The following is a 27,854-nucleotide window of genomic DNA, read 5'->3' on the forward strand; positions in this document are numbered from 1 at the left end:
TGTCCATATTGGGGCAGCTTGTTATGACTGTAACTCACTTCTGCTCACTTCCCTGAACAAACTTCATGTCACAAACGTTGGGTTCCAGAGGCTGTTTATAAGTTTGTTTTCCTGAAGCTTGCAGTCCCCAGCTGCTTTCCACAAAATTGTAGTATAAGTTGGTCCTCTGAAGCTTCAAAACCCAGCATATTTTATTCCTTACTGAAGGATAGTAAAGATACTATTGGGTATCTGTATTTTTTCCAAAACAAAACAACAGTTTGGTTTAGTAATATCTGTTGTGGCGCATAATAATTTCAATGATTCCCTCTCCTGCCCATGCCACCCCCTCCAAGAAAATTAATTGGCAAGGGTAACCGTATGTTTGGGTTTGCCCGGTTTTTACTTATCCTGGTATAATTATTCATCATGCCCACCTCACCCTCAAAAGCAACCTAGTTCAAATGGCGAATTACACTGTCACCTGATCCCTGGGAATTTGTCAGGATCTGGGGTACCTGCCTACACTTGCTACCTCACTGCTTTCCTGGATGACTTTCTAACTGTCCAAGAAAAGTTTCAGTCACAGTGCTTTCGCCAGCCTTCACCTGGGAGGCCCTCACAACGCACCCAGCCTTTTTTGAATGCGCATTAGCCCAGTAGGCATTCCCTCAAGTTTGCACATTTCATCGTCTTTTTCCCTCCACATCTTGCTTATCATTGTCAGTGGCATAAGCAGGCCAGGGCACCTCAAATTTGTGTCGGAATGGCTCTTTGTCCTTCAAAACTGTTTATTCTGCAGCTCAGTCCATCCCATAGGCAAATGTAACGTTCCTCATTTCTCACCACTTGCAATGTAACAAATGGTATCTGCTTTCAAAAAGTTCATCTTAAATGTAAACCTCGTCTTACTAGGACTCTTAACACTCGCTGTGCTCTTGCCCTTACCAAATATGATAGATAAAGTTCTTTATATTCATAAAGTACCGCAAAAGCCCTTGCACAAACACAGCAAGGAGGTTCAAGCTGAGTAAACTGAGTAAGCAGTAGCAAGGACACGTCTAAGGTGACATACAGCCCCCAGGTCCATGATTGGTCACAGAGTTTTGCTCACAGGATGAAAGATTATAAGAATAGGTGCTTCTGCAATTGGAAAAACAAAAACAAATCAGCTTCTCAATGATGATTACCTTTTGCACTTAGGTAACTGCATTTTAACTGGCATCAAGGGCTTTAGGATTTGAGAGGCTCTGTTTTCCCCTAAACAAGTGCCTGCATTCCTTGGGTAATGTACTCACAGTTTTAAAGAAGAAAAACCAGGGACGCCTGGGTGGCTCAGTTGGTTAGGCGACTGCCTTCGGCTCAGGTCATGATCCCGGAGTCCCGGGATCAAGTCCCGCATCAGGCTCCCTGCTCAGCAGGGAGTCTGCTTCTCCCTCTGACCCTCCTCCCTCTCATGCTCTCTGTCTCTCATTCTCTCTCTCGCAAATAAATAAAATCTTTAAAAAAAAAAAATGTTTTTAAGAAGAAAAACCAGTGTTTTGAATGTGGGATGATGCTGTCTTGAACTAGCGTAGGATGAGTGTAGGGCTGTAGTTTTTAGGTCAGGATGTGGACTCTCAATGGAAAATTTGTTTTTCCATTTGTTTTAACCAGGCGACTTTCGGATGGTGGTTGGAGAGGATAAGACAAAAGTGCTGAATATTGTGAAGCCCAACATAGCCCACTTTCGTGAGCTCTATGGCAACATATTGCAGGAGAATCCCCAAGTGGTGTATAAGATCCAGCAAGGCAGACTGGAGGTAAACTGTATGTGGGAAATAATTTATGGTGTTTCTAAGGCAAGAGCTATTTTAAGAGGAAGAAGTAAGGGTTAGAGCAATATGAGTAGTGTAATAACATTTACAGTTTAAAAAGTAGGTTTCAAATGTAAACATACTAGTGTATGTATTTGGAATAAAGCTAAAAGGTGACATAAGAGACTAGTAGTAAGAGGCCACCTTTGGGAAAGGGAACCTGGGGCTGATGTGGGAGAGGGACCTGACTTTACCATGTGTATCTTTTTTGCCATTTGAAATTATTATGTGTACTAGTTACCAATCAAAAACAAGTGAAAATAAATTCTCAAATTTGGCATCTTCGTCCCCAATCCTGCTTGCTTCCCCAGACATAACCTTACTGACAGTTTGGCATATATTCTCCCAGATCTCTTTTTGGGTGCATTTTTGTATTTATTTGTACATACACACATGTATGAAGAAGTTTGGTCTTTTTTTGTTTGGTTTTGTTCTATATAAACAGACTTACACATAGTATTCTGACGCTTATTTTTTCCTCACTTGTTATGTTTATTATGTCTTGGCTTTCCTTTTGATATATCAAATGAAACTTTCTTTCCAGGTATCTTTAAAAATGATATTATTAAGTATTTGAAAATAAATATTAAAGGACTTTTCCTTTGAGAAAGTAATTTGAATTTAAGATGTTTTTAAAACTCGGGGCGCCTGGGTGACTCAGTCGTTGGGTATCTGCCTTTGGCTCAGATCCTGATCCCGGGGTCCTGGGATCAAGCCCCGCATCAGGCTCCATGCTCCGTGGGAAGCCTGCTTCTCCCTCTCCCGCTCCCCTTGCGTGTGCTGTCTCTCTCATTCTGTCAAATAAATAAATAAAATCTTAAAAAAAAAAAGATTTTTTAAAACTGTAGAAACCACAGAGTTGTTTTTTTTTATGTATTTTACTTTTTAAATGCTCTTCCTCCAAATAATAGGGGCAATTAATTATTTTGAATATAGAATTAAGGGAATTTCTACAACTGAAAGGGAACTTTAAAAAAAAAAAAAAAGGAATTATTTTAAACAAAAAAAAAGAGTAACATGAAATGCCCAGAATACCCACCAGTCAGTTGAACGAATTTTGCAAGTTTTTTTACTTTTTTACTTTTCTTAACGTAACGCATGCACGTGGTTTAAAAACCAAATGGGACCTCAAGGTTTATAACAAAAAGTAGCAGTTCTGTACTCGGCACCTTCCTACTTCTCAGTGCTACTTCCCAGAGGCGACTGCTTTCATCTCATTAGTGGGTCCTGTGTTTACCTCCCTGTTTCTAAACAATATAATTTGACTGTGATCTCTTGATTTTTTTTCTGTTTCATACTTTATTTTTGTCCTCCATCTATGAAAGATGAGGATTTTTTTACTCTCTTTTGTCACTCCCATCAACATGCACGCACATGTGCACACTTGCACACACACACACACACTTCCCTTCCTGCCTCACTCCCTCTTGCTCCCCGTACAGTGATTTCATAATTTTTGGTTAGGTTAATATTCACTATTTACGTTATTATGAAACTTACTTTTTCTTCATTGCTGAGATACACTACTTTGCAATTTCCTTTCCTGCACAGATTTGTTTTTCTTGGAGTTAATAATTGTCTCATTTTCTTCATTTGCTTGATTTTCTTTGTTCCTGTCACTAATTCATACCCTCTTACAAATCTGTATAGCTTCTCTCATCATACACCAACACCTCAGGTATTTTCGTTTCTTGTTTTTCTTGGGGACGTTTCTTCCTGGAGCTCCCTGTGCCCTGTTCTTTCTGGACTGGTTGTTTTCTAGGCTTGTGGCACGGCTGTTCTCCTGGAGCATCTTTTCATTATTACCCTGAGGGTTCTTTCTGCCTCTCTCCTTTGCTAGGTTTTGATTTTCTGCATCTTTTATCTTCCTTTTGCATGGCTACACTTTAATTTTGGTGAAATATACCTGTTAGTACCTCTCTAACATAGGTTGCGAGGAAGGTACATTTTTTGAGACCATGTACATCTGAACATTCTACCCTTGCACTGATTGATAGTTTGGGCTGCATATCACATTCTAGGTTGGAAATAATTTTCCCTCAGACTTTCTAAGTCATAGCATCATTTCTTCTAGTTTCTAAGTGTTGTTCTTAAAAGTCCTGGGTGGCTCAGTCAGTTAAGCGTCTGCCTTTGGCTCAGGTCATGATCTCAGTGTCCTGGAATCGAGCCGCGTGTCGGGCTTTCTGCTCAGTGGTGAGGCTGCTTCTCCCTCTCTCTCTATGATCTCTCTCGCTCTCACTCTCTCTCAAATTAAAAAAAATAATAATAATAATTAAAGTCCAGTGACATTCAGATTGCTATCCTTTGGGGGCATCTGGATGGCTCAGTCATTGGGCGTCTGCCTTCGGCTCAGGTCATGATCCCAGGGTCCTGGGATCGAGCCCCTCATTGGACTCCCTGCTCAGTGGGAAGCCTGCTTCTCCCTCTCTCACTCCCCCTGCTTGTGTTCCCTCTCTCACTGTGTCTCTCTCTGTCAAATAAATAAATAAATAAAATCTTTAAAAATAAATAAAATTAAAAGAAAAAAGATTGCTAGCCTTTGGATGTGACCTTTTTAGCTCTAGGACAGTGTTTAGGGTCTTTTCCCTTTTTCCAGTCTTAAATTTCATGATGATTTGTCTTTGTATATGTGTTTTTCACTATTATTCTGGCACTTCATGAGCCTTTTCAGTCTGGAAACTCGTGAGCTCCAATTCTAAGAAATTTTGTTGTTTCTATAATAATTTCTTCATATCCATTTTCTTACTTTGTTCTTTCTGGAATTCCTGTTAGCTGGTTGTCAGACCTCCTGGTTTGATCTTTTTAATTTCTCTTTCCTCCTTCCTGTTTCTTCGGGGGTTTTGTTCTGCTTTCCAGAAGAATTTTTCAAATTGATCTTCTAGCACTGCTATTAAATTTTTAATTTCCTTTGAATGTTCTTTTTTTCTTAAAGCATCCTGTTCTTGTTTTCCAAATGCATTATCTTTTATCACCCCTCTAGTGGTCTTTATTATAATTTTTGAAATTTTATCTTGCTCTCTACATTGTCTCTGTTTCTCTTGGTGTCAGTATCTGTAGAATTTCTCCAAAGGGACATCATCTATTCCCTGATTTGGGATCAGGAAGAATAATGTGCTTAGCTGCCAACTTTCAGAAAACTGAGCAAGGGGAAAGGGCTGGGAATTTTCTTTAACCCTGAAGATAAACCATTCCAAATTCCTCACTATGGCCTGGGAAAGCCTGCATGATCTAAGTTCTAACTGATCTCTTATCCTGGGGAAGCTTACAAGAGTAAGATTCGTGGGCTGAATTACAGTTCCCAGCGCTGCTGAGGCTGTAACTGACGCCCACCTGCTCCTTCCCATGCTCCCCATTCAAAACTCCCTTCACCCCCATCTTGCACTTGTGCTGGGCTAGACGACGTGGCCCAAACCCTCTCATCCCTGAGGCATCTGAGACCCGGTCACCTTGCCTATTTCAGGCTATGATTGCTGCCCTTTCCCTTTACCGTCAAAGTTGGGCACAGGGTACTAAGAGATGTGTACCAGCAGCCCTACCTCTGATGATCAGGATCAGTTACTTCTGCCACCGTGGCGCTACTCCTTTCTGTGTCTGCTGGACTTTGGGCATGGAATCTGAAGAGAGGAGTGGCAGTCCTAGCTTTAAGTTTAAAGTCCTAAAGTTGTAGGGATGGGAAGCACACATTTCCTGAGTGCGTCACTGGGAACAATGGGAAGCAAGGTACTTCTTCCATCCCTTGGTTCCCAGACCTATGCATTCCACCAGTTGGGAATGAGGTACTATATAACAGGCATTAATTTAGGATGTGTACTGTACCCCATTCTCACAGGGTATCATCTCCAAGCTGCTGGCTCAGCTGTTCCTCAGTGCTCTGTCATAGGATTTTTTAATGATGGCACTCTTAGCATTTTAGGCTGGATAATTCTTTGTTGTGTGGACCCCAGATTTCCCCTTTTTGAGAACTGTTCTATCAGTTTGGTAGCTTTGGTGCAGTGTATGGTAGGAAGAGTGGAGTCGTGGTCCTGTGCCCATTGCTGTACCTCTGTACCTCTTTTGCTCTAAAATGGGTCCCGTAAGTGATGTTACATGGTACAGCCATGTTGGTGAAGCAAGCATTCTGTAGGCCCTGTAATGGTGCTGGCTAGGTCCTGTTAGCAAGAAGGGCAAACCCATGCTCAGAATATGTGTTACTTCCAATTAAGATGAATTACCTGCCCCTTCCCAGGTGGAAAGGGTCCGATGTAGTGAACTTCCACCAAGTGGCTGGTTAGTTTCAAGAGATGATCCTGGGCTCCTGGGTGGCTCAGTCGGTTAAGTGGCTGCCTTCGGCTCAGGTCATGATCCCAGGGCCTGGGATCGAGCCCCGCATCGGGCTCCCTGCTCGGCAGAGAGCCTGCTTCTCCCTCTCTCTCTCCCTCTGTCTACCCCTCTGCCTGCTTGTGCTCGCTCTCTCTCTCTCTCTCTGTTAAATAAATAAATAAAAATCTTAAAAAAAAAAAAAAAAAAGAGATGATCCTATTACCAGGATCTCAGCATTGGCTTCTGTTGCTCTCAGGATAGACCTTAACAACAGCAGTAGCTAAGTCAGCCTTGGACCTAGGCAGAGCCTCATTCCCTGCCACTATGGCTACTCCTTTTAAAAACCATTGTGCCAGGGGCACCTGGGTGGCTCAGTTGTTGGGCGTCTACCTTTGGCTCGGGTCGTGGTTCCGGGATCCTGGGATTGAGCCCCGTGTCAGGCTCTCTGCTAGGCAGGAAGCCTGCTTCTTCTCCCTCTCCCACTCCCCCTGCTTGCGTTCCCTCTCTCGCTGTGTCTGTCTCTGTCAAATAAATAAATAAAAATTTAAAACAAAAAAAAACCATTGTGCCAGCACTGGGATGACAGAGACTAGTGAATTAACTGGCTGAATTGTTCTTTTGGTTATTGGTGATTCTTCTGTGAAGGATGCTTTCTCGTGGACGTTAGCAAAATACAAAGATCTTCACACTTTGTGCACAACTCCCATAGATGCATCCACATGCCTTTTCTCCCTAGTTTTTTGTCTTTAGTCTTCCAGTCTTTTTCCTTTCGGGCCCAACCAACCAGCGAACCATGCTTCACTCCCCATGGGTCTTTGTATCTTCTTTCCTGAGGCCACTTTTTCCATGTAAAGTGGATGACCAGGTGCACTGCCTGAAGCATACCCATTTTGGAGCGATTTCGCCTCATTAATGTCTTTCAGGGCTATCCCTGAGTGAAGCTGTAATGCATCATTTTCAGCTTGTACATACCAAGCCAAATCATCCATGCAGCAAGTTCATCCTTTATCCTCCAAAAGCCAGTCACAAGGGATCCTCCATGTAGCCATATGCATGAACCAGTGGAGAAATAGGATGGTATGCACTGGTACAGCAGTGCATAGTGGATATTATGGGGCCTGGGTTTCCTGTGTGTGCAGCTGACTTGTGCCCTCTGGCCTTACTCATGTCGAATGCTAGTGTACCTCTCCTATCTTACAGTGGATTACTGTGGAGCCTACCTGATCTTAAGATTTGGTGAATATGAGAGATCTCAGCTCGTGATGGGCGGTTCTTGATGCATGGTCTTTTGTTGCTCCATGGTTAGAAGCTCCATCTCTACCAGGGTCTCATATCTAGGAGCTGATTTCAAATGAGGTCTTGTTTTTCACTGCAGATGGCATGGTCTTGCTGTAGAACCCTAGCAGGCTACATTGTGATTCTCCTACTGGGAGCCTACCACAAGCTTCCTGTGGCTTCTTTTAGCAAAGACACCTTTAACGCTATAGAATTTGCAGAGTTGTATGGCCCAAGTGGGGGGCTGCTTGCTCTGCTGCCTGGATCTGTTGCAGAGCTCTTTTCTGCTCTGAGCCTCACACACCTGGCATCCTTTTTTACCACTTGGTTAATGGGTCTGAACATTACAGCCAAGTGTGGAATCTGCTGCCTCCAAAACCTGAAGAAGCTTACCAAGCCTCATGCTTCACTCTTAGCAGTGAGAGGTGCGAGATGCAAGAAGTTGATCTTTACTTTGGAGAGGATGTCCCACCATGCATCAGACCACTTGAGCCCTAAACACTTCACTGATGTGATAGACTCCTGAAACGTCATAGGGTTTATCTTCTACCCCCTGGAGTACATTTATCTACCAGGCACTCCAATGTACTTGCCCCTATTGTTTACCAGGTAACAGTAGCAACATACCGTTGATGTATTGGATCAGCCTGAGATTATACAGAATGTCCACATAGTCTGGTTTCCTTGGGGTATCTTACGACAGAGGATGGGAGAGTTAACATAGCCCTGAGGCAAACCATAAGATATACTATTGTCTGTCTCATGAATGCGAGCTGCTTCTGATCCTCCTTCCTAATAAAGATGGAAAAGAATGCATTCCCCATGTCTTGGCCCCTTCCAGATACCTGCAGTTCTGTTGACTTGCTCTAACAGATTTACCATGTCCAGCACAGCAGATGTAACTGGGACTTCTACTTGGTTGAGTTGTGGTAGTCTGGATAATCTTCCAGAGCCCATTTGGATTTTGCGAGGGCCAAACTTAATGGAAATATGATGGGGACTATTAGCCTTTGTATTAGTCAGTGTTCTCCAAAGAAACAGAGCCAGTAGGATATATATATAGAGAGAGAGAGAGATTTATTTTAAGGAATTAAATCGTGGAGGCTGACGAGTTTGAAATTTGCAGAGCATGCCAGCAGGCTGGAGACCCAGGGAAGAGTATGTTGTAGTTTTTTTAAGTCTGAGGGCAATCTGGAGGCAGAATTCCTTCTTCCTTGGAGACTTTAGTCTTTTTTCTTAAGGCCTTTGACTGATTAGATGAGGCCCACCTGCATTATAGAGGGTAATCTGCTTTACTCAGAGTCTGCTGACCTAAATGTTAATTATATCTTTAAAAAATACTTTTATAATAACATCTGGACTAATGTTTGACCAAGCAACTGAGCACTATAGCCTAGCCAAGTCACACAAAACTAAACATCACACCCCTGCATCATTTAGGTTTGCAGATAGCACTAATCTCTGCTTTTCCTCCTGAGATGTGGTGTTTGTTGTTGTTGTTTTTAATTACTATTTTGTATAAGAGGTAAAATGGCAGCTTCATGGCTTCCACTTGGCCTTCCATAGTATGTCAGCTCTAAAATGCCATCATAGACTATGCTCTTTAGGACTGCTCCTGGTACCTATTGTGTAGGATCGGGATTGAGTGGATTTGAAACAAGCCCTCATCTGATCCTACGGTGGCGCTGTGGAACTAGATGGCCTTTCCTGGTTGTCCCAGCTTGGGGCAGAGAGGCCAGGCCTTTGTACTCCTGCATCGTCCAGTCATTGGATCCAGGCAGCTCCCTTCGGCTGAGGACAAGTCTAGGAGGGACTCTAAGAGGGGGATTCAGCCAACTTTCCCAGCAACTAGTGAAATGAGTACCTTGGCCCTTAAGCCAGCATCTGGGTGGTACAACACAGCATCCAGTATCAGATGACCACATCTGCTTTTTTAAAACATCAGCTTTATCGAGATATAATTCACATACCATAAAATTCAGTGGTTTTTAGAGTATTCACAGAGTTGTGCAACTATCACTACAGTCTAATTTTACAGCATTTCCATCACTCCAAAAAGAAACCCCACATCCGTTGGTAGTTCCTAGCTTCCCCTCCCGACAGGCTACCAATAAATCTGTTTTCTGCCTCTATGGATTTGTCTATTCTGGACACTTCATATAATGGAACCATACAGTAGTATGTGGTCTTATCTGCTTTTAAAATGCAGTTTGACTTTCACGATTTTTTAAAAAATTTCTTCTCCTTTATTTACTGATTCTCACGATTTAACTGAATGCTTTCACTTCCATGTTTTAATGAGAATCAAAAAGGATAATTACACAGAATTTAACAATTTATTTGAAAATGTCACCTAATATTTTGTCTTTCAAGCAAAAATTCCAGTGCATTCTTTTCCTCAAGAGAAAGCAGTGGCAAATACTCTTTTTTTAACTCCTCATACTACTCAAGCCATTTTGGTATCTCTGAAATTCCTGAAAGCTTCATAGATAAAGCCTTACAGTAATAGAAGATCCTTTTGACTAATCTCAATTCTTAGCCCCAAAATATGTTATTTCTAATATATTATACAGTAATGTCCACAGTTTTTGTCATTTATTGAAGCAAAGCTAAATAGAGTTCAAATCCTGTGAATTTAGAATCTTTTTAATGATAAATATGAAATATTCAGGTTAAAAAAAAAAAACCTTAATTTTTTTTTTTTTAAGATTTTATTTATTTATTCATGAGAGACAGAGAGAGAGAGAGAGAGGCAGAGGGAGAAGCAGGCTCCAAAGGAACAGGGAGCCCGATGTGGGACTCGATCCCAGGACCCTGGGATCATGACCTGAGCCGAAGGCAGACGCTTAACCATCTGAGCCACCCAGGCGCCCAACAACCTTAATTTTTACTGGAGCCACTAGATAATAGTACTTTGTTCTTCTTTGCATAAATTTTATAGGAAACTAGAAAATCTAGACATTACTACTCATATACTTATTAAATGAAAAAAAGTGGTAGAATGAGTGAATTCTAAGTGTTAATAAGAAAGTTAGTCATATCTGGAAAATCTGAATCTAAAATTTAATACATTCATTTGTCTAGTTTTTTTCTTGCTGTTCCCTTAGTCAAAGTTAAAACCTAAACATTTGTTGAAAGAATACAAGACAGGGCACCTAGGTGGCTCAGTCAGGCATCTGCTTTCGGCTCAGGTCATGATCCCGGGGTCCTGGGATTGAGTCCTGCATCGGGCTGCCTGCTCCATGAGAAGCCTGCTTCTCCCTCTTCCACTCCCCCTGCTTGTGTTCCCTCTCTCGCTGTGTCTCTCTCTGTCAAATAAATAAATAAAATCTTTAAAAAAAAAAAAAAAAGAATACAAGACAGATTCTTACCTGAAAAATAATGGGATGAGCCATTCATTGAGGGCGGTGCTACCGGTTCTCACCTTGGCAGGCAGGCAATGTTTACATGATTTTGTAAAAACTTAGTTCCGTGAAGTAAAGTATGTTAGACTAGGAGTTAGGCAGGCTAGGTGTGGCCTCGGCTCTGTGGCTAACTTTGGATTCAAAGTCAAGTCTGATGCACAGTTTGTATGTTTTATTTCTGTATTTATCTTTCAGCTTGATGTATTTAGAATATGTGGGGCACAGAAACCACTGGTGTAATTTAATCATACTTAAGAAATAATGACAACTAAGTTTTATTGATTCAGTTATTCATTCCCTTACTCAACCAGTGTTTTTTGACTACCTACTGTGTGCCAGGGGATTAAAAGCGAGTAAGTTTAGTCCTTGTCCTCAGTTTATTCCCACAGTTAATGAAATACAGCATGATGAATAAAAAGGCCCAGAAGGCAGGAGACATGTGGTTAGACGCTGCTCGCTCCGATTGGCGGTATGACCCTGGCTGTGTCGCTCAGTGCCCCTGTGTTTAAAGTGGGAGAGAGAGTCTGAGTGCCTGGATTTGCTGAGCCTCAGTGAATGTTAGCAGCAGCCTCACTTCCTTCAACTGCTGGATGTAAGACAAATAGAAATTTTAAAACTGAGAGTCAGAAATTGATCCTTTAAAGAGGCTTCTCTTCTTTTCTCATGTGAAAGTGGATTACTATAGGAAAAGAGTTGGCCTTTTTGAAGGAACTTAGCATCTGAACTCTTGTGCATTCAGTTTCAGAAAGGAGCAGGTCTCCTTAGTGTGCTGCCCAGTCTAGGGAATGGGTTCATGTATGTTTATATGACTTGAAGGAGAAGCCATGTTTCTTTGAATCGTTATAGAATTCAAAGGACTTTCCATAGACATTATCTTTTTTTTTCCCCATTAGATAGATAAAAGCCCAGAAGGACAATTCACTCAGCTAATGACATTGCCCAAAACCTTACAGCAACAAATAAATCATATTATGGACCCTCCTGGAAAAAACAGAGATGTGGAAGAAACTTTATTGCAAGTTGCTCATGATCCTGACTGTGGAGAAGTGGTGCGACTAGGTATGTTTATGGATTTGACGTCAAGGAAGTGCTTGCTGTGGGTAAAAAGCAAACTTTGTGACTGAGGTGTATTCTTTATTCTTTCTTGCCTAGAGAGATTGAGAGACAGATTGTCTCAGGGAAGAAGAAAGCACTAACAATCTGGGGTTTTTCCAAATCTAAATTGTCATTTGTTTGAAGTAGGGTGGTGAAAGTACTTCTGTTTTCAGATTCCTGGGTCCTAAATCACTGTCAAAGGGGGAAACAATGTTTGTTTTGGTTCCAAGAGCGTAACTTCTAGAAGTTATTCCAAAGACTCCTCTGTGTCCTTCATGGTGGTCTGAGAAAGAAGGAGACTGGTGCCATTTTTAGTGCTTTTCTAACATGAGGAACACAGCTTTCATCAGCCGACTCCCGTTCAGTGTGTCTCATCATGTGTTCCGTCAGTTCCCTCTGACATGGCCCATGTTCTACATATTATCCCCAGGGCCTTCCCAATGTTTACCCAAAAATCTTATCTTCAGAGACCCACTTCCCTTTGAGGCGTTAAAGATAATTCACAAGGGCTGTCAGTAAAAAATAATCATGATTGAAAAGGACTCCCGTCCCCAGATGAGCACGTTCTCCTGTTTTATTGAGTAAATATTTCCTGAGCTCCTCAAAGATGCAAGCTACTGCCCCAGATGCCCCTCCAGTGACGCACTCTCCCAGGAACCTGCCCCAGGCTGTCAGAGCATGCGTTTAGGTTCCCAGGTGCCTATTCTGAAGATAAGTGAAGAGCCAAGTTGTTTGTTTTCATTTTAACATGATTCTAGTCACAATATGATCTCTGCTGCCTTTGTGAGAGGATGAAGGACTGAGGAGTCCAGTGTATGTTTTCAGAATGGAAGTTTTTCTCCTAGGCAGAAACTTTGGGTTCTTTTTAATCATTTCCCATCTTGGGGTTGAGATCCAGCCTCCTTAAGCAGATTTAAAGTCATAAAATGACCTTTAAGGGTGACTTGACCCCCCCCCATTTTAATTAAGGTGAGGAGGTCCAGGCCCAGAGGGGAGCAGGCATTTGCCTGAGCTCACACGGCTGGTCGGTGACACGGCTGTCAGCTCCGGTCTCCTGGCCCTCAATCCTGATACCCCTTCCACTGTCATTCTGTGACACCAGGGCAGAGCTGGATTTGCTGGTTTTCTTGGATAACTGGAAAGAATATTTCGTTTTAGGTTTTAAAAGTGTTAAGATGACTAACATCTGGCTTTTTTGGCATTCTTGCTGGTTTTCTCTTACAGGGCTTTCAGCAATTGTGAGACCTTCTAGTATGAAACAGAGCACCAAAGGCATTTTCACTGCTGGTAAGAACTTTCGAAAATCCATGGTTGTTGTTTGTTGTTGTTGTTTTGTTTTTGTTTTTGACAAGAGTTACGTTTAATTCACAATGTAATGAAGGTTACAGGTAAAAAGCTACATATAAAGCATGAAAAGGCCTATTACACAAATGTACATATTTCTATACAAAGCTCCTATCACTGTTTGCCACCCTCGTCTCCTGTGTTTGTTAGCTGGGCCGAGTCCTGGAGCTCTGGGTTATGCGAGCTCTCAGTCAAGGGAGGTGGCAGGGGGAGAGCTTCTGAACCAACATCTCAAAATGTACTCTTAGAGACATCAGTTATTTGCAAAGTAAAATCATTTCCTTTTCGGAGATCCGGGCTTAATGTACCTGCTGGATTGAGTGGCCTCAGCATTCCCGATTGAAACGTAAAGCTGCATCTATATCCTGCAAGTACTTCTGAAGTGCTGAAGTGTGGTGGTCGTGAATTAGGACATAGCACTGGTGTACAGACAGGCAGAACAGCACTGTCATCTGATCTAAAACCGTCAGACCATGTGAGGTGCTGTTGGAAGCCTTACTGCCCCTCTCAGTTTTCTGAATATCTCCTTGTGTGCAGGTCATCCCCTCATTTTAGGATTTATGAAAGTCACGTGCATATTGTTGCCAAAGCAGTAGTACCTTGCCCTTCTCCCCCGCCGCCCCAATTTCCCGTCTCCAGAGACCACTGCTGCTAACTCTCCTAGTGACTTGGTTTTATGTCCACTGTCAGTTTGCTAAATAGCAGGCGTATACTGCTGCTTCTCTCCTTTTCCGTTGTCGGCATCATCTGTGGACTTCTCACTCTGGCAGATTCGAATTCAGCTCTTGTACCCACCCTCCGCCGCACACGCTCACCCCTCCCTTCCCTGGGTCCTCGGGTAGTTGCTGTGTAGCTTTGGTGAAGCCAGTCATCAGAGTTTACAGCGTATGACTCTGTTACTGTGATTCATAGATGAGCCGTATCATACACTTTTCCTTCCCTGCACGACTTTCTTTTCCCATGGAGATTGTCTTCCCCTGTCTCGTGGGAGGGATCCCCTGTCTCTTGTCTCTTGTGTCTTTTACTTTCGTGGTGTACACTCTCATTTTGGTGAGGCACGCCTCCAGTAACTTCCTGAGAAAGGATGCAGGGAGGCAAACTGGGAGACCGTGAATAACTAGAAATATCTTTAGCTTACCCTCAAATATAATTGACACTTAGGCTGGAGATAGATTCGAAGTCATTTTTTTAAGAATTTCGATATCATGGGGCGCCTGGGTGACTCAGTCAGTTAAGCGGCTGCCTTCAGCTCAGGTCATGATCCCAGGGTCCTGGGATTGAGCCCCACATCGGGCTCTTGCTCAGCAGGAAGCCTGCTTCTCCCCTACCTGCCACTTCCCCTGCTTGTGCACTCTCGCTCGCTCTCTGTCAAATAAATAAATCTTTAAAAAATAAAAAAAAGAATTTCGATATCATTATTCCAATTATCTTCTCACTTGAGGATTGCTGTCAAGGTCCAAAGCCATTCTGATTCTGTCCTTTGTTCCTTTGTGTATATTCTTTCTGGAAGCCGGTTAGGTCTTCACTTGCCCCCAGGGCTCTGACATTTCTCAGTGATATGCTTTGATAATGAATCTGTTTTTATCTACTTTACTGGGTACTCATTGCCTTTTCATTTTGGAACCTCAGAAAATAAGAATATAAGAAATTTTTCTTTTATTGTTTTTTTTATCTTCCTCGCATCTGTTTTCTCTCTTCTCTTTCTGGAACTCCTTTTATTCAGATATTGGACCTCCTCAAAGAGCCCTTTGGTTTTCTTTCTTTTGTCTCCTATTTTTTATCTCTTTTTGCTCTGTTTTCTGGGAGATTTTCTCAACTTTAGCTTCCAACCCTTCTTGAGTATTTTATTTCTGCTATTGTATTTTTAGTTTCCAGGCTCTTTCTGTGTTCTTTTTTTATTCTCTGAATGTACATTTTTGTTTATTTTTTTGAAGATTTACTTATTAGAGGGAGCGCACACACATGTGTGCACTCGAGCAGGGGGAGGGGCAGAGGGAGAGGCAGATAATCTCAAACAGATTCCATGCTGAGCGCAGAGCCCTATGTAGGGCTCGATCTCATGACCCTGAGATCATGACCTGAGCTGAAATCAGGAGTCGGACACTTACCCAACTGAGCCACCCAGGCGCCCCTGAATATATATTTTTCAAAAAAATTTTAAAACATCCTGTTCTTGTTTTATGGGCTTAAGCATTTGAACGTATCTTTGGATATTGCCACATTGCCCTCCAGAGTGGTTATATCAATTTATAGTCCTACTAGCAGGAAATGAGAGTTCTCTTTTCTCCCCATTCTCTCCAACACTTGGTATTGTCAAATGATGAACTTTCCTAGTTCAGTCTTTCTTTATGTGACCATCTACTGAGCCTCTCTAATGTGCCAGCCATGCAGGATACAAAAGTGAACACACCGTCCTGCCTTCAGGGAGTTCATAATCTAGAAGGGGAGACAGATGTGTAAATAGAAATTTGCAGTACTGGGTGATAGATGGCACAGAGGTAACGCCATGTAGGGAGTAATCTTTCAGCCTGATTCTGATCTCTGGGCTGAAATTGCCAGGAAGTTGGCGTGGTCACACCTCTTAACCTCTCACCCCAGCTTCCTAGATACCCAGCTGTGTTTGGCCCCAAGGACACAGCGCTGCCCCTCCTGAGTCTTTGGAAAGATTCGGCCAAAAATTCAACAAAGATTTAGTAGCTCGTGTGCCAAATCTACTCAGCTGAAGATCTTCCTACTGTGCAGGAGTGCATAGCTTTGCATTTCCAATTAAGGTATTTATTTAATCTATGTTCCTGCTGGTTTATCCTGGCAAGGCTGAAGATGAGGTGTTTTTGTTTGCTTGGGTGGTTCAGACTATTAATCTGTGATTTGCATGATTGCAGCTTCTTGGGTGAGGCTGAATGTTTTGGGTTTTCTTTCTTTTTTTTTCTATTTTGGGCTTCTTGTCCCATAAGGAATTATTAGATTTATGGATTTTTTTTTTTAATCTGTGATCATGTGTTACGGGGTTTTTAAATTTTTCTTTTTTCTAGAAATACATATTAACATTTTTATAAATGAAATGACCGGATGTTTGAGATTTGCTTGAAAATAAAACATGGTGGAGGGAAGGGGGTTAGGGGTAGAGGACACAAAATTTTCCCTGAATTGATATATTGTTGAAGCTGAGTGAAGAAACATGAGACATGATCTACTCTTCGTTTATAAGTTTGAGTTTTTCTCTAATAAAATGTTTTTAAAAATCTGTCATCATCACCTCTTGACCCTTCAACCTGAAATGAATCTTTGGTCCTCTTTCCACCTGCTCTTTCCAGTGGCCAGCAGAGGGCAGTGGGTGACACAAAGCCACAGCCCAGTTTTCCTGTGGCCACCCTGGTGCCCAGGGCTGGTTCCTGCACGTGCTCACTGCCTGCTTCCCTTTCCTTTCCGAAGATTCCTTATTGGACCGTGGAAGGCCAGACGACCAGAATGTGTGCAGCCTGCTCTGCACGTACAGAAACTGTGGAAAGTGACCAAATGTGGGTTTACCTTATGCTCTGGTTTCTCTGGTTTTATGGTGCTTGTGGGCTGTGATGAAGGCAGCTCAGGCCAAAGGCCCAGAGCCTGGGGCTCATATTCCAACTTAACTACTGTGACTTGGGCAAGTTACCTGATTTTTTTGAGTTTTAATTTCATAGGGATAATTACACCTGCCTCACCAGGTTGTGAAAATTACATCTTATGATAAATAAAGCCATCTAGCACAGTGCCTGGACTTTCTCTTTTTGGTATCATTACCTAGAAGTTGCCTGACTTCTCTTTAGGCCTCTTTGCACTGTCATATTCAGATGGCATTCGCCCACCCATGAACCAGGTCTCCAGTTGGAGCAAACTAGCAACGAAAGGCCCCGAGTGGCTGGTTGACTGTTCCTCTTCCCTTTGACTTCACAGCAAGCTTCAGAACCTCTAAGCCTCTGCATGTTGTTCCTTAGAAGTCCTCTCTTTGTGGTCATGGCTGGCATTCTGCTTGCTTTGCTTAGGCAAAACCCTCCAAGTTCTACCTGTGTTCAGTTTTTCAGCTAGCTAGCTGATGCATCATGTGCAGGGTGGGAAAACCTATGTATTTGATGGAGTTTGTATTCCTTAGTAGCCATTCTCACCCCTCCCCTTTGCAACATCCCACTCAGTGGGGGTGAAAAGGCAGGTTCAGTCTTCCCCCTTAGCTAGTGAATACCTTTAATACTCAAGTTCAATTCAGAGCGATCGCTAACCGAGGAGCTAAGCTTGGGGTCAGAAGACCTGGACTTGAGTTGTAGCTACTCATTTCTTCGCTCTGTAACCTTGGCATGTTAATTAGCCCTTCTTCCCTGAAATGGAGGAGATCCTAATACCCAGCCCGCTACGTGTTCCGAGAGTGTCCAGTATGTACCTAGTAGGTGCTTTATAAACTTGGGTGAGTCTAGATCTAAATATCACTCTATTCCTAGACAAGATAGAGGCCAGGCATCTACAAACAGCCCAGAGGATTGCCTTTTCTCATAAACTGTGTTGGATAACACAGTTGCCTGTTCTCATGTGGTCTGACTCTGTCTTTATTAGTTCCCTTGAAATCCCTTCCTCATCAGATGCACCCATGTTCAAAGGTGAGTACAGAAATGCCTCCAAAGCCAAACACTACTTTCCCCTTTTAGCCTAACTCACCAGCAGCTCAGGAGAAGTGAAAGGCCATTTAGTCTCCTGACACTTGCCTTCTCTTCTTTTCATGGTAGCAGCAAATGGCTTCACATCTCACATGGGTCACAGAAGACCAGCTAAGCAAAGTGTTGTATTCTGATCAGCAGCAGCCTTCACGTTACTAACCTGTCTGAGTCTTCTGGTACGGGAATAGGAGAGAGGAGGAGGATTTAGTGATAAGACTGAGAAGTAAGCGGAGCCGGCAAAGGGAGCCTGAAAAGCCAGGCAGAGGAATTCAGAGTCTATTTTGAGGGCAGAGGGAAGCCAAGGAAGGATTGTAGAAAGACCTTGATGGCTAGAGAGTAGAGAGCAGATGGAAGGGAGATAACACTCTTGCTCAGGAAACGGATTAGCCATGGTTCAGCCAGTCAGGGGAGGAGTTAGGCAGCCTGAACTCGGGTCATTGCAGTACAGGCAGAGAGAAGAGACCCGTGCAAAATTTAGAGGGCAAGTTACCTGTTCCACATGGTTGGAGGGATATGGGTAGTGAAGGAGAGAGAGGAGTCGGAGAAAACTCCGTGTCTGGCCTGGGAAGCGCTGGACGGTGGTGCCATTCCCAGAGGTGGGGAGGTTGGGAGGGTGATGAGCTTAATTTCTGAAATCTTGCTTTATTTTTCCCCACCTGACTTTCTGGTCAGTCAGAACTGACTCTGGGGACAGATACCTATTTACCTCTCTAGCTTCAAAGGATTCATCTGAATTAATAAGACGGGTTTAGTCTTGTTCCTAAAAAGTTTCTGGCATGCCTGAGGGGTTCCTTACCAGCCCTTTCCTGAAACACAAGAGAATGGATTGTCGATTATCTTCTGCTTCCAGTTTCTTATAACTAAAATACTTCTTCCATTTTTTAGTATCTACACATTAAATAAGAAGAGCACATAATAATAGTTAAGGATTTTTTTTTTAGCGATTTGCTTTTTATTTAACCTAAGAGTCCTTAAAATAAGTTTGTACTTCTGCTTCAAGAGGTTTTCTTTGTAGATAATATCTAACTGTGGTTGGAAAATAATTGGAAGAATGTTTGGGGGCTTACTGATTTTCCCTCCTAAATATCTGAAATGTGGAATTATGGAAGGGAGAGATCTCTCACAACCTACTCGTATCTCTGCCTCACATTGTTTCCTGGAGAACCATGTCTGTCACTGGATCCATCTTATTTAAGGTCACACAGGGATTCATGGTCTTACATGTGTAGTAACTTTGCTGCGGGTCATGTAAAACAGGCTGGAACTCAACAGAAGTAAAACTTGAGGAGCCAGATGTTGAAGTAGATTTCTATATGCTTCCAAAAACACCTGACTTCAGATACTAGTCAAAACTCATAATGACCACTTCAGGTAGATAAGGATGTGTCTAAATACGCTGTTATCTAAAGAGATATTGCATCTTTATCCATTGGGGAAGGAGCAAAGACGATGATGATGGTTCTTAAAGTTTCTCTCTTAGCAGGCTGTCTTCCCTGAAGACACATTCTAAATGCAGACTTCCTAAATCACCATCCTTTTCTATAGAGAGAGAGCAGAAACCAAAAGTAGGCTTAATGTAAGCCAAGTAGAATTCTGTGGATTGTAAACTGTGTGAGAGCAGAGACCATAACCTCTACATCTAGTTCAATGTCTTATATAGATGCTCAATAAATATTGGTTCAGTGTATTTCAGTGACTGAGTAAATGAAAGGTTCTAGGTTGTCTGGTAGTAGGAAAAAAATCTCCATTGATACAGAAAAGTGCACAAATCATAAATTTGGTGAATTTTCACCAGGTGAACACACTCGTAAACCTAGTACCCAGATGAAGAAATAGAACAGGACTGTCCCTCAGATGGTGTGCCAGTCATAGTCACTAGTTCTCCAGGGGTAACTACTCTCTGACTTCCAATGCCATGCTTCTGTTGTGCCCATTTTTGAACTTTAGATAAATATGTAGTCTCCCAGGTCTTTCGTTCCTCTTTATATGAGTGAGATTTAACATGGTGTTTGGAGCAGTAATAGTTCATTTATCCTCATTGCACCAAGTCCATCGTATGATTATACCGCAGTTTATCTACTCTCTTGTTGATGGTTTCTTGGGTTGGGTCCAGTTTGGGGCCCTTACAGGTAGTGCTGCTGTGAATATTTTTGTACCTGTCTTTGGTAAGCGAACATAGGCGTTTCTCTTAGGTGCATACTTAGGGGGTAGAATTACAGCATCATAGCATATGTGAATGTTCCGCTTTGGTAATACTACCAAACAGTTGTCCACATTACACTCCCACTAGCTGAGCTCTTGGTGCGGCTCTCCTCACTTGATGCTCCGTGTCTTTTTCATTTTAGGTACTCCGGTAGGTGAGTGGTGGTATCATATTGGAGTTTTAATTTACATTTTCCTGATGACTGATGAAGCTGGGCATTTGTTCACGCTTATTTGGATATCCTCTTTTGTGACGTGCCTATTCTAGTGTTTTGCTCATTTTTCTATTGAATTGTCTGCTTTTCTTACTGAATTCCTCATATAGTCTGGATACAGGTCCTTTGTCTGATAATATGTAATGAAAAAGTCTTCTGCATGGGGGACTGTCATTTCACTCTCTTGATGGTGTCTTTTGATGAAAAGACATTCTTAATTTTACTCAATCCAGTTTGTGAATTTTGTCCTTTATGGGTAGCAGCCTCTGTGCCCTGTAGTGGAAAGGTTGCCCACCACAACTTCATGGAGTTTTAGTTTTCCACCGGTGTTGCAATTAGAATATTAAGGCAGAAAGGATCCTTCATTCCAGTCTGTTGGTTCTTTACCTTCTGCAACTCCTGGCTCCCTGTGAAAACCCAACGAAAACTGTACCATCGGCAACAAAAGTGCGCACATGCACGCACACAGCATACTTTTCTGGTTTCCTCCTAATTTTCCTGCAGACCGATGTTGAAACCTGCCCACAGCCCCCTGTCAGGGAACCCCAAACTAGTCCAGCCAGTCTTTTTACAGATGAGGAAGTCGAGGCCCAGAGAGGGTGCGTCATACTGTAAGTTTGTGGTCTAGTTGGGACTAGAATTCAGGTCTCTTGATTTCTATTTGAGTGCCCTTTCTTTCTTTCTTTCTTTTTTTAAGATTTTTACTTTTTTTTTTTTTTTTTTTTTAAGATCCTATTTACTTATTTGACAGAGAGAGACAGCGAGAGAAGGAACACAAGCAGCGGGAGTGGGAGAGGGAGAAGCAGGCCCCCCACCGAGCAGGGAGTCCGATGCGGGGCTTGATCCCAGGACCCTGGGATCACGACCCGAGCCGAAGGCAGACGCCCAGCGACTGAGCCACCCAGGCGCCCCAAGATTTTTACTTATTTGACAGAGAGATAGCACAAGTAGGCAGAGCGGCAGTCAGAGGGAGAGGGAGAAGCAGGCTCTCTGCTGAGCAGGGAGCCCAGTGCAGGGCTCGATCCCAGGACCCTGGGATCATGACCTGAGCTGAAGGCAGCCGCTTAACTGACTGAGCCACCCAGGCACCCCTCCAGTGCTCTTTCTAACACAATTACCTGCTGCAGTCTTTCTGAGAATCTCCGGCAGAGCCATTGAAGGGAGAGACTGTTTTTAATGAAGGGAGGTTCCTTTTTTTTTTTTAAAGATTTATTTGAGAGCGAGAGTGAAAGAGAAAGAGAGAGAGCACAAGCCAGGGGAGAGGCAGAGGCAGAGGGAGAGGGAGAAGCAGACTCCCTGCTGAGCAGGGAGCCCGATGTGGGGCTCGATCCCAGAACCCTGAGATCATGACCTGAGTCAAAGGCAGACACTTAACCAACTGAGCCACTCAGGCGCCCAAATGAAGGGAGGTTTCTATGCAGTAGCAGCAAAATATGGCTACATGGTGACACTCATGTACTTTAGATATTTACCTTAAATGTTAAGGTCCAGCATGTCTGTATGTCAGGTTTGTGAAGTTGAGCTGGGACTTAGCATGGCCAGGGCATCTTCCTCTAGCTGTGACTCAGTGCTCTGGGGTTGCTGTGTTGAATCCTACTGTATGCACCTACCTGTGTTCTGCTTAGTGTCTCGATTGGTTCTGGCTGGAATATTAAAAAGCACCTTATGTAAGAAGTTTCCAGTCTCAATGCTCAAGTGGGTGAGGTTCACCAAAGTGGTTGCTCCAGGGAGAAAATTAAAAGAGGTGGAGGCAGGGAAAGGAGCTCTGAGTTTCTTGACTAGGCTAAGTCCGTTTGCAAACAGTAGGCAAGCTGGGCCAAAGTTTCTAGAAGCATTCGCTAACAATTTTCCTGGTATGCAGACTTTTTACCTACCATTGCCTGCAGTAGTTTCTTCAAAGATTCTAAGTGGACTGGGCAGCTTGCAGGTAACAGGCCAGGGTATTTTCAAGAGACCACTCAGACCCCTCTACTAGGAGTCTCCAGATTTAATGCTGTTACGTCATCCACAGTGCCTACCAGTGCTTAAAGTGCACTGCTGGCAGTGTGCATTTCAGACTTGCAGCACAGACCACAGTTCCTATCTCATGGCGGAAAGACCGTTCGGATCTTTGGGCCACGCCCTGAAACATGGACTAAATGATCTCATCCTCAGCACAAAGGAAGTTGAGCCCATAATACCATCTGCAAATAGTATCCTATTAAACCGGACAAATAGCATCCCATTATTCTACCCCATTTTACTTCTGTCCCATTAGCCCCCAGAGAGCCTCTTCTCCAGTTTCATCAGGTACTTGTGATTAAGTAGGTGGAGGGTGCTAGAAGGTCAAATATCTCAATGAGGTGCATCTGTTCTGTCATTTCAAAAGCATTTACTGAGTACCTGCTATGTGCTAGGGACTGTACTAGGTGATGGGGATCAGGGATGAATGGGACAAGCTCCTTGTCCTTGAGGAGCTCCCAGTCTAGGCAGAGGGACAGGTCAGTAAGCTGACAAGCACCACACAGTGTGGTAAGTGCTGTAAGAGAAGTCAGCACAGGTGCTGTGGGACCAGAAGGAGCTGCGTCTGAGTTGGCCTGGTGTGTCCAGGAAGGCCCTTCTATAGAAGGGATCTGAAAGGGGATGAAGAGGGTACCTGCAGAAAGTGATGGAACCGACATTCGTTCTGGGCAGGCCGTGGCATACGCAGTGACACAGCAGCAGGGAGCTGGGGATGGTCGGGATGCCGGCACAGAAAAGGAGCTGAGGAGACCCAGTGACATTACAGAGTTTTGTCTGTTTTCCTTTCTCCTCTTTAAAAGAGCTACTCAAGTCGGAGGTTGATGATAGACTCGTAACTCGAAAGATTCACTTATCCCATTAACTCGGGTACCTTTGGCATCCGTGTCACTGTTGGAGTAGATGCCTAAATCAGAGTCTCTTCCCCTTTTGTTGATCATGGTGACCTTTAGTCATCTTTGGCTCCCAGGGTCTCCTGGGACCCCACCCCAGTCAGCCCATTACTGCCCCACTCCAAAGACAGGTCTCTGGTCAGGATATCATGGAAGCTCTAGCTGAGTATGTAGTCAACAAGCACCAATTTTCTCACCATCTCTTTTTTTTGTCTTTTAGGTGTGAAGAAATCAGTGGTTTATAGTTCACTAAAGCTACACAAAATGTGGAAAGGATGGCTAAGGAAAACATCCTGATTTGGCTTGCTTTTATACGTGTTATGTATAGATTAATAAAGTGATCCTTTTTTGACAGAACAGTATTTGTTACCTTGACCCACTGCTTGAATTTGAAGATACCTAGGTTTGTATAATATTTGATTTTGAAATGTATGTGTTAGACATTTATCTGGGGGACCCAAATACCTTTGAGGATGAGCAAATAAGTAGTTTCACAGGCATAGGTGGGAATCTGTGAAAGTACTTTTAGCTAGTGAAGGATTGAATAGAACAGGGAAAATGACCTAATGTTCATTCAAGGCCTACACACCAGGTGTGATACATGAACTGCTTCTTTTAATCCTTACGCTACTTCTACAACATAGATATGAGCCCCACTTTTTTACAACCAAGGAAACTGAGGGTAAAGAAGTTAACTACCAGGCCCACTGGCCCACAGCACCAAAACTAGTACATGGCTAAGGTGGGACTTGAATTCAAGTCTGTCCCACTCAAAAGACCAGTATCACATCCCACTTCAGGCTTTGCCTGCAAGATGTGAATAATTCTTTCCTGGTTTATCCAGATGATTTCTATGATTATTTTCAGTTATCACTGGCCATGGAGCTAAAGACACCTGGTATGATTTCTTCTACACCATTTCTTCTGTTCTGTGTCTTCTCAGATCAAGCGGTCAGTAGAAAATTCCTTCCTAGAATGAGCTACTTCTGGAGGGATGATGCATGATACATCAGAATTTATGGCAGACTTAGAGACCATTTATACTCCTTCACTTTATAGGTAGGATAAGTAAGGCCCAGAGAGGTGGTGACTTCCAAGGTCACATATATTTCTCGACAGCCTAGACTAAAACTTGCATCTCTCCATCCTACTTAATCCCCCTTTCGCTTCAGCCTGCTGTTCTACCCATCCAGCCTGTAGGTAAATTATAACAGGGCCTTGGATTTCAGTAGCTTTTACAAGATCAGGAAGAACAAAATCCCTCGGCTCAGTATTATTTTCAAAAATCACAGGACACCTCATCTAAATGTAACTCCTAGCTCTAACTTGAGTTTTACCATCCTCAATCCCTTCTTGGATAACTAACCTACTCTAACAATTGGGCAGCAGATACAGGAAAGTCTTTCCCTGGAATTTCAGGTTACAGTGGGTTATGTAGAAATAGATCAGAGGTTATGGCAAGTGGAAAAGCCAGGAAAAGACTAAAGGCTCTCAGGGAGGAGAATTTATTTTATTTTTTTAAAAGATTTTATTTACTTATTTGACAGAGAGAGACACAACAAGAGAGGGAACACTAGCAGGGGGAGTGGGAGAGGGAGAAGTAGGCTCTCTGCTGAGCAAGGAACCCAATGCGGGCCTCTATCCCAGGACCCTGGGATCATGATCTGAGCTGAAGGCCAATGCTTAATGACTGAGCCACCCAGGTGCCCCAGGGAGGAGAATTTAATTCAACTGATTAATTCAATATTGCCAAGCAATACTGGGTTGGAGGGAGATGGGATTGGCCAAGATGACCATACTTGTGATCCTGCCCTCAGTAAGCTTGCAGTACATCAAGTGGGGAGGACAGAATTTATCCTCATAATAGAAGATGAGAAGTGATCGTTGCATAAAGACAAGTTCATTCATTCATTCAGTCATTTAACAAATATTTAATAAATACTGCATATCAGGAACTGAAGCCTAATGAATAAGACATTGTCCCAAATCTAAGGATCTTACAATGCAGTAAAGTAGTCAGGTAAGTAAATTGGGAATTATATTTATCTGATAAATGCTTAATTATAGGGGTAACTATAGGGTGCTGTGGAGATACCTAAAAGTAATGGCAAATACTGGTTGAGCCCTTACAGTGTCAGGCAGTATTCTAAGCACTTTCTATAGATTTATTCATTTAATCCTCACCACAGCCTTATGTAATAGGGACTCTTATTATTCCCTAATTTATGCTTGGGGAAACACAGGCACAGAGGAGTAAGGCCTTGCATACCATTTCAAAGTTGGTAGATTGACAGCCAGGATTCAAAACTGGGCCATCAGTTTGCAGAGCCCTCCCTCTTAACCTCTTAGCTAAACTATCTTTCAATCACTTTGTCTTTGCCTGGTTTGAAGAGAAGGAGCAAGCGATGTCCAGCCCACTACTTTTTTTTTTTTTTTTTTAAGATTTTATTTATTTACAGCCCACTACTTTAAGAACAAGTAGGAGTTACCCCAAGGAGAAGAAGAAGTATCCCAGGCCAGGGAAGTGCTTGTTCAAAAGCCCTGAATGAAGAGATCACAGTATGTTTAGTAAACTAAATCTAGCTCAAGACGAATAAAATGCCAGGCAGATGCTATAGAGGCTGGAGAAATGACAGAGGCCAGATCATAAAAGGTCTTACTGAAGTCTGTCAGTGTATTAATCATTATCCCCAGAACAGTGGAGAGCCAATGAGGGATTTGGGCTGGAGAGTAGCAAAACTGGATTTGCATTTTATAAAAATCATTATGGTTGCAACATGAAGAATGGATTAAAAGAGGCAAGACTATGGGGTGCCTGGGTGGCTCAGTCAATTAAGCATCTCTTGATTTTGGCTCAGGTCATGATCTCAGGGTTGTGGGATTGAGCCTAGCGTCAGGCTCCATGCTCAGTGGGGAGTCTGTTAGAGATTCTCTCTCTCCCTCTCCCTCTGCCCCTCCCCCTGCTCACGCTCTAAATAAATAAATAAAATCTTAAGAAAAAAAAAGGTGCCGAGGTTCTGGATGGGGCAACTGGGAGAATGGTGTGCTATTTCCCTTGTTTGGGAACCCTTACCTCCCACCATATACAAGTTGGGGATTCAGGAGGAGGGACAGATTTCGGGTGGCATGAAGACAGTGATAAATTTGGGTCTGGACATGCTGAATTTGGGATGTCTGTGGAAGATGTTCAGTAGACATCAGCTACACAGGTCAGAAGCTGGAAGTGTACTAAGAGTTGTCAGATAGTAGATGGTGGGAGTGGATGAGATTTCCCCAGGAAGTCTGTAGAGTATAAAGACGAGAGCCAAACTCACAACACTGGGAAACGCCAACATGAAAGGAGCAGGCAGAGAAAACTAAGGGGTAAGAAGAGGTCAGAAGAAAACCAGGAGAGCAAGGTGTCAGGTCATACAGGAGATGGCGAGGAAGCATTAAATTGTATTACTGTTCCCCAGAAAAATCTCTTTTCCCTCCCTGCAGTTGCCCACCCTATGGGAGGACTAATTTTCCTCCCTCCAAGGACCTCAGGGTGGCCTTACGACTTTTCTTGGCCAATGAAGTGAGAATGGGAGTGACGTGTCCCTTCTGAGCCAAAACTGTTAAGAGCCAGCCCAGAGTTTCTCATGTCTCATGTTCCTTCCGCCATGGGACTGGCAGTGTTCCACATGGAGGCTGCTCTCTCTCCGCACAGGTCCTCTTTCAGCGGGGAGGGTCAAAAAAGGTTTCGTGCAGTCAGTTGACTTCTTGAGTTTTGACAAGGGCACCAAGGCATAAATGAGGGAAAATGATTTTTTCCAACAAATGGTGCTGGGACAATTGGATAGCCACATCAAAAGAAGGAAATCGAACCCTTACCTCCCACCATATATAAAAATTCACTCAAATGGATCAAAGTGTAAATATAACAACTAAAACTATAAAACTCTTAGAAGAGAACATAAATGTTCATAACCTTGGATTAGTCAATGGCTTCTCAGACAAGACACCAAAAGCACAAGCAACAAAAGAAAAAGATAAATCGGACTTCATCAAAATTTAAAACTTGGGTGCTTCCAAGGACAACATCAAGAAGGTTAAAAGACAACCCACAGAAAAATGGGAGAAGATAATCACAAATCATATATTTGATAAGGCGCTTGTACCTAGAATATATAAAGACATTTACAATGCAATAATAAAACATAATTGACCATATTTTTAAATGGGCAAAAAATCTGTATACACATTCCTCCAAAAAGATACAAAAACAGCCAATAAGCACATGAGAAGATGCTCAACATTAGCCATCAGGAAAATGCAAATTGAACCACAACAAGATATCACTTTATACCCACCAGGGTGGCTATTATCAGAAGACAGAAAATGCCAGGTATTGACAAAGTTGTGGAGAAATGGGAACCCTCATATGCTGCTTTCAGGAACGTAATAGCACAGTTGCTGTGGAAAACAGACTGGCAACTCCTCAAATGGTTAAACACAGACTTACCACATGATCCAATAATTCCACTCAGAGCTATATAGCCAAGAGAAATGAAAACATACCTGCACAAAAACATGCAAGAATACTCGTAGCACCACGATCCACAATAGCCAAGAAGTGCAAATAACCCAATGT

At 42.9% G+C, this 27,854-nt stretch overlaps 1 protein-coding gene across 9 annotated transcripts in view; it reads left to right on the top strand.

Annotated features, from left to right (window-relative positions):
* The window catches only part of TAMM41 (TAM41 mitochondrial translocator assembly and maintenance homolog), an 88,116-nt gene that overhangs the window by 26,089 nt on the left and 34,173 nt on the right, over positions 1-27,854 (top strand). For 8 of the 9 annotated variants that reach the window (XM_045861822.3, XM_064592262.1, XM_064592251.1 and 5 more), the window contains 4 exons: positions 1,636-1,781; positions 11,707-11,872; positions 13,133-13,195; positions 23,460-23,642. In XM_045861822.3, the coding sequence (XP_045717778.1) occupies positions 1,636-1,781; positions 11,707-11,872; positions 13,133-13,195; positions 23,460-23,536 (452 nt within the window). In that variant the 3' untranslated portion in view covers positions 23,537-23,642. Of the gene's footprint in view, positions 1-1,635; positions 1,782-11,706; positions 11,873-13,132; positions 13,196-15,850; positions 16,237-23,459; positions 23,643-27,854 lie in introns of those variants that run through there. The other variant, XM_054504600.2, reaches the window with a different exon arrangement.

This window comes from Mirounga angustirostris, unplaced genomic scaffold, assembly GCF_029215605.1.
Source record: "Mirounga angustirostris isolate CCGP_5_RB_7025 unplaced genomic scaffold, mMirAng1.0.hap1 SCAF_1, whole genome shotgun sequence".
In the NCBI taxonomy this organism is placed as follows: Eukaryota; Metazoa; Chordata; class Mammalia; order Carnivora; family Phocidae; genus Mirounga; species Mirounga angustirostris.